The sequence below is a fragment of the Poecilia latipinna genome, unplaced genomic scaffold (assembly GCF_001443285.1).
Source record: "Poecilia latipinna isolate Pla-1442-1.1 unplaced genomic scaffold, P_latipinna-1.0 Scaffold381, whole genome shotgun sequence".
Classification (NCBI taxonomy): Eukaryota; Metazoa; Chordata; class Actinopteri; order Cyprinodontiformes; family Poeciliidae; genus Poecilia; species Poecilia latipinna.
The window spans coordinates 135,100-141,836 of record NW_015112997.1 but is presented as its reverse complement, the minus strand read 5'-3'; the positions used below and the strand labels follow the sequence as shown (position 1 = coordinate 141,836).

Here is a 6,737-nt window from a genome sequence, read left to right as displayed (position 1 = left end):
ATTATCTTCTGCGGTGATTTAATTTAAGTGATTTTAAAAAAAAATAAAAGTTTTTTGCTTTTTTTTTCTTTCTTTCTTTTTTTTTTTTTTTTTTTTGCTTCTTTGACACGACGCCGATTAAAACCTTGACATTACTTTTTTTTTTCTGAGCAGAGAAAGTCTGCTCTGAGAAACCTCAACAGGTCTGACTGTGATTAGAAAAATGCCTGCCTCTTTTCTCTCCATCCATTTGTTTCCGACTCATGAGTCATGATGTATTGTTCTTCAGTTTTCTGTCTTGTCAGGACCTTGAGCTATGATCCAGTCATGAATAAATGCATCTGGTGCTGGACATGGGGCTCACGTGTCGGGCAACACATTATGTGTGTCGCTGCCTGCAGGCAGTTTCTGAGAATGGATTTGGTGCCAGCGCAACACACGAAAACGCTGAAATATTTAAACATTAGATCATTATCGCATTCGCTGTTAAACTACACATGGTTATTTTTATTTTTTTTCTGCCTTAGTGTGGATGTATGAATAAGTTCATGTTTTCCGTAAATGTCCTATTCTTGTCTCTGTCTGCTTTGGACAGGATCTGTGGATCTTTGTTTTTGTGCTTATGTGTTTTTTTGTGTTCAGAGCAGCTTTTTTTTTTTTTGTTCATGGTCCCCTATGTGTGCAACTCATTCGCCTGTCTGTGCAGCTCACATTAATACAGAAACAATAAAATCGAAAGCATAGTGCTGAAACTATTGCTGCAATACAAAGAGGGATATTAGCCTTGGTTGCTGCTTTATGTGCTGTTACATAACCAGCCGTCTGTTGTTTCTTTAGAGGGTCCTTTCAGTTCGAAACGAAGGCATGTAGATCACCTCCAGTTCATAAAACAATTAAGTGATATATTTCCGAATATGCTTTTTTTTTTTTGGTCATATCTACACATTACAGATCATAAAACACGTTTCAGCAGACTTAAAGATAGATAAAACGACCCTCTATAACCTTTTTTTCAGGTGCCATAAGGTAACTTTAGAGGTCTAGTAGAGTTTGTATCATGGTGCATCATTCCTCGTAGTTGGCAGAAATGAATTCTTGCAAAAGATTAGACAAGTGGTCATCATTTTATGGACATTTTGTGTTTCTACGAACTGGGCACCATGCGAAAGAACCCCAGGAGGCCACAGGACACAAACATGGAGAAACCTAAAACTGCCTCGTCAGACACCACTAAATTACTGTCGAAGCTGCTTATATTAAACTCCTTGGGTGGCCGTAATTGCTGAAGACGTTGCAGAGGAACATCTGAACTCGATGACCTTGTCTGAATGGGTTTATGTTCCGAGAAGAACGTCCTGAACTGGTCTTCTTTGTACCTCTTTGGTAACATTGATGTTGACGCGTCTGTAATACTTCAACACGTTTATTTATTTCTGTGCCGCTCACATTCGTTTTTTACTATTTGTCTCACCTCTGTAGGAAGTCCAGCTGCAGCAAGCAATGACGGATCGGATTCTTGCAGAGTGTCCCGCAGAGGAGGATTTGCTCATTTATGAAAGGTAAATTTAGTGCTATAGATTGCATTTATGGACCCACCTTTTGCAAATTGTCCACATCAAAGACAGATTTATTGTTTAATAGAGTGGTTCATTAGTTTTTGAGGAATTCTGTTGTTGGATGCTTTTATTTTCCTCTGAACAGATTTTTTTTTTTTTTTTTAATGAATAGAATAAAAAAAGATGTTGCCAGCCGTCTAAACAGTGGAAATTGAAATAAAACTGTCTATGTCTAATTGTGGTAAAAAAATAAAATAAAAAAAATAAAAAACATAGCTTGGAGTTGATTAAAGAAGCTAACCTTGCCTGAATTTTAACAGGACCATGGAGCAAAAGAAGTATGCTAACTTTATGGATGGGTAAACAAAACTAAGCGTAACTCAACCTTATGATTGTCATAAAAAAGATGTCCCTAGATGTCCAGTGTTCAGCTATTTTTTATTTTTTATTTTTTGTCTGCTTATCTCATCTCCATCAGGTTTTACTGATTATTTCAAAACGCAGCTGGAGAAGCTCGACAACCAGAAAAACCCTTTACGCCAGATTAAGGCCGCTAAAAATCATTTTGGCCATTCGTGGTTTTCGTATGCGTCGTGTCCCGTCACCACTGCAACTTCGAACAACAGAATCTCACCTCGCAATCTATTCTCATGCCAGTAATGTCTGTGCTGTGCTTAGGCAACAAGTTCTCTGACCTGACAACTAGCCGTTGAAATAATTGCTTTCTTATCTGACCTAAATACCTAATCTATGTCTGAATAGAAGTGTTGTTCTGATTTTCAAAAGGTTTTATTTCCATTCATATGTCCCCAGGCCAGCGAAGGATGAAACAAGGACTCTGTGTCAGTCACCGCCTCAGGGCAAAAATAATCAATTTTGATAAATGGACATAGTCATATTTGCCCTGCTCTGTGCATCACACTCCTGACCTTACTGTTCTTTCTCCACCTTTGTCCCCTCGCTCACTCGTCTGTTTCTCTTCTGTGTTGCATCTTATTTTTTACCCCAGAATGCACCCAGCAGTGTTGATAAATAGATTCCCAGAGGCTTCGAAATTGAACAAAACTATTTGTTCCTCGGAAGCTAAATGAATATTTGATGATGGCTTTCAAAATGGCTTTTTCCAGACACAGCCTTCTCGTGTCCTTGGAAGACCCGGAACAGTTCGGAATTTAACCAGCGGGCCGATTATTTTTATTTGTTATAGTCGACCTTTAAGTGAAGTATCCTTTCAGTACAAACAGCCCTGAGGTCTACTTTAGTTTTTTTTTCTTTTTGTTTGCTTTGAGTTCACCAAACGTTCAAGTGATTGCTGATCAGAATCAGTCTGGATTTTTAATTTTTTTTTTCCAGACCACACGTTTTTCTTTCTTTTTAATGCACAGGACAGTTCTTAAGCTAACTTTTTGCAGTTTCCATAAAATCTCCGTAGATGTTTCCTCTGCTCAATGCATGAAGATGACCGGAAACTTCTTAAACAACATCTTTTCCTCAACCACAAGATGTTACTTTCGCTTGAAAAAGAAAATGAGAAACCACTCATTGCTTAATTTGGGGTTAAGTAACTGGCTGCCAGCTGACAGATAATCACCAATGGCATTATTACCCAGTAGGAGGTTCATACTTATTTGCTTGGTTAAATCCAGGTCACATCTTTTAGTTGGGTCATGTATATACAATTTATTTTTTTGTGATGTATTATAAAACCTATGCTGTTTAAGAAAAATGTTCAAAGAAAATTCATCTTGGGTTGATTATTTAACATAGCAGCTACATTGTTGCAAATATTGCTTATTTCTCTTTACCACGTGTGACATTTTTGGGGAAAGCGTGTTTGCGGGTTGGGCGGCACAGTTGACTCGGTGGACTGGACCCGTCAGAAACTTGCCCAGTGCTCTCTGCCAGTCGGTGGAGGCGTGCGCTGTTTTGTTCTCTAGTGCCGGCTGATTCCTTTCTGACACACATCGCTACGGTCTCCACTCCCAGGCTTCGCTTTGTATTCCAAACACCTTCAGCGCTCTTTGTTTTCTGTTTCATGCGACTATGACGGCAGACACAGATGTAATTGGAGCAAGGGAATTGGCCTCCAAATTGTCGTGAAGAATGACGCTCATATCCCCCGACCATAGTGGCTCATAATAAGAACTAAATTGCATTCATTATTGGAACTGGAAGTAGCAACAGCTCTAAAGATGTTAGCGAAAGCCAGAGCGCCACTAATCAGTGCATCAATAATAAAAATCATAAGCAAGAACAAGAAATCCCCTTGTGATTTTGCACATTATTGCCAGTGGTGGGAGAGGGGGAGGAGGACAACCTGATGAATAATTAGAAGACGGTGGATTCAAAGATATCCATAAAGAAAATAATATGATACTGAAGGGTTAGGAGTTACAATTTACCTTTAGAGGGTTTTTTTTTTTTTTTAATTTGCGTTTCTTTTTTCTTTCTGCAGGTTTGCACATCTTGGTGAGAACCAGCACACAGTGGAGAAAACAGAACGCATAAACTTGGCGAATATCATTTGCTTGTAAGTAAAACATGTGAACCATTAAACGACAAGAACTGATGTCAGTTCGGCACAAATGCCAGAGTGTGGTGTTTTCATATCAAAACATAACAGAGTTATGCCCAAGTATGTGTGTATATATATATATATATATATATATATATATATATATATATATATATATATATATATAAGGTTTATATATAAACCTTATTCACTGTTTTTTTCCCTGGATCTCATTTTACTGATACTCTATTTGACTCTGCTTCTCCTTTCTCTTGAGCCTGTGGTGTCTTTAGAGCTGGTTGTACAAACACAAATGATCTAAATCCATAACCTTTTAGGAGAGCCCTTTGATTTTATAAAGTTGGTCCAGAAACACTCAGAAAGGGAAACACAGCAGAGCCAAACACACAGAAAACAGCAAAAATAACGTTGAGTCTTAACTTCAATTCTTATGCCTCGCAGCTAATGAACATCCAAGTTCAGACTCTGAGAAAATTTGGATATTAAAGCTTTTTAAAACATATTCTGTATATAGCTTATGAACTCATGTGGAATACTGTTGACTTATCCATTGTCCTGTAGAAACTCATTGACATCTTCCACAAGGACAGAAAGCCACAAATAGCCATATAGCTGAAGAAGCTAAATTTTCTGATTACTTTTTGAATTCAAACATTGTTACCGTTTGTTGAGATACACACAGAAATACTCGGACACGTGCAGCTAAGCTTAGTAGCTCAAACTCACGTTTTGTTCACCGTTGTCGTATTAGCTTTTAGTCACAAAAAAAACACTTGGAAATACAATTTCGCCCCCTAAGTCTCCTTGGGAGAAGAGCAAAACTAAATAGGTTCCCGCAAGGCCTCTAGCTGTGCATGCGTATGGTACTTACTATATTTCTTTTCATTCCATGCGTGGTCCAGCCGTCTTCTCGCTGCGGCTGCAGCCCTGACCCAGCAGGAAGTGGAGGCACTATGCACGAGCACACGTGTAATTTCAATGTGCAGCCATAGAAAAACACTCTTTCTTTTGATGATAAAAGGAAGCACATACTCCATCCTGAGATGTAACATTTCTCTGCCTAAAGTAGAACATCTCTACTACCCTAGTTTTTTCAGATACAACTTGAAAGCTCTAACATATTTTTCTTCAGTATATATATATATATATATATATTTGTAATTTTAATTATTGAAATAATTTGTCTAAGTATAATTATAATTAATTGACAATATGATGCATTAGAAACAAAAGGATGCATGGCTTTAACATGCCGACTGAGTGCCAAGATAAGCGGCCATCGCATTATTTATCATTGAATCTGGAGCAGAATTGATCTAAAATGGATTAAATGCATTTTAATTGATGGTTGGGCAAAAGGCCTTGGGATTGTCAAGCATTAAAGACAAAAGTTGAATTCAACTTTTCCTGCTTAATTCTTTCTTCCTGGCAGCTGCACAATGCAGTTCGAAACAGAGGTGTTAATTTCAGTTTCATCTCCAAGTCTACAGGAAAAGCTGAGGTTTTTTTTTTTTTTAAACCGGCACCACTCTAAGCAGCAGTAGGTCAACAAGAAAACCCGACCATAAAGAGAAGACACCTTTATCTGCAACTTGGAACCATTTTCTTACATTTTGAGCTGTTTGTAGTATGTATTTTGATGTTTTATGTTATAAAAAGAAAGTAGTGCTCAACTGTGACATGGAAACGTTTTTATGCATTCAAAAGTTCTTTAGGTGAAGAACTGAAAAGTTTAGATGCGTTCAAACCATTTTAATTTGTTACCCCTAAATATAGTCCAGTGTAACCATTTCCCTTCATAGGTTTCCTGTGTGTAATTTAATCTCATTGTGAGTACAAACCTAAAATTATATGGCTAGAAATGCCATATAACCAGGGTAACTCTGTATTCACTTTTAAAGTTTTATTTAGTAAAAAAAGACAAAAAAAATTTCAAAGCCTCACTAAGATGCTCTGCACCTGTCTGGTTCTCACATGAGACCCTGAGATAAAGTAACTCACATGCAGATGTTCTTTTTAAATCAGACAAAGTAAGACAATTGGTTGCAATGAATTATACATTATGGTATCAGAATAAGAGAGCTCAATTCATTGGAACATCAGACTTTAGATTTTATTTATTAAAAAACACACGATCATTGTTTAAATACCAACTGCTGTGAATCTGCAATCAGCTGTACAATAATTTCATCACATTTTAGTAAATGTCAGATCGATTTGAATACATTTTAAATATGGAAATACTGTATTTTGAAAGTCTTATTGCACAAAATCACTCTTCACTGTTAATCTGCATAGTAAAGCAAAAGTTTAGGAAACAACTGATTTTCTTTTGTTAAATTTAAAAGAAATTTAATCTACACAGAGAACATCTATGGATGGGAATGTGAAGAACATCTGGCTGGAAAATAATCAGGCATTCTACAAGTTTTAGTAGAATGGGGAGGAAAAAAAACACTGCATGAAAGAAATTCACGTGGCAACCCTTTTTTATTATTTATCCTGCAATTATACATTGCTTTGTGAGGACAAAGGCTGCAGAGCATGTGCAGTTGAATCACAGTTAAATGAATTGTAAAAAATGACCCTGAAAGAGTTTTTTTTTTTTTTTTTTTTTTTTTTTTCCGGTTTTTTTTGGCAAAACCCACCAAAACCGGGGGGGGGTT

At 37.0% G+C, this 6,737-nt stretch overlaps 1 protein-coding gene across 1 annotated transcript in view; it reads left to right on the top strand.

The window, feature by feature from the left end:
• fig4a (FIG4 phosphoinositide 5-phosphatase a) overlaps positions 1–6,737 on the top strand; it is a 61,988-nt gene that overhangs the window by 44,487 nt on the left and 10,764 nt on the right. Inside the window, exons 21-22 of the mRNA XM_015036791.1 lie at positions 1,459–1,538; positions 3,991–4,065. Of these exons, the coding sequence (XP_014892277.1) occupies positions 1,459–1,538; positions 3,991–4,065 (155 nt within the window). The remainder of the gene's footprint in view (positions 1–1,458; positions 1,539–3,990; positions 4,066–6,737) is intronic.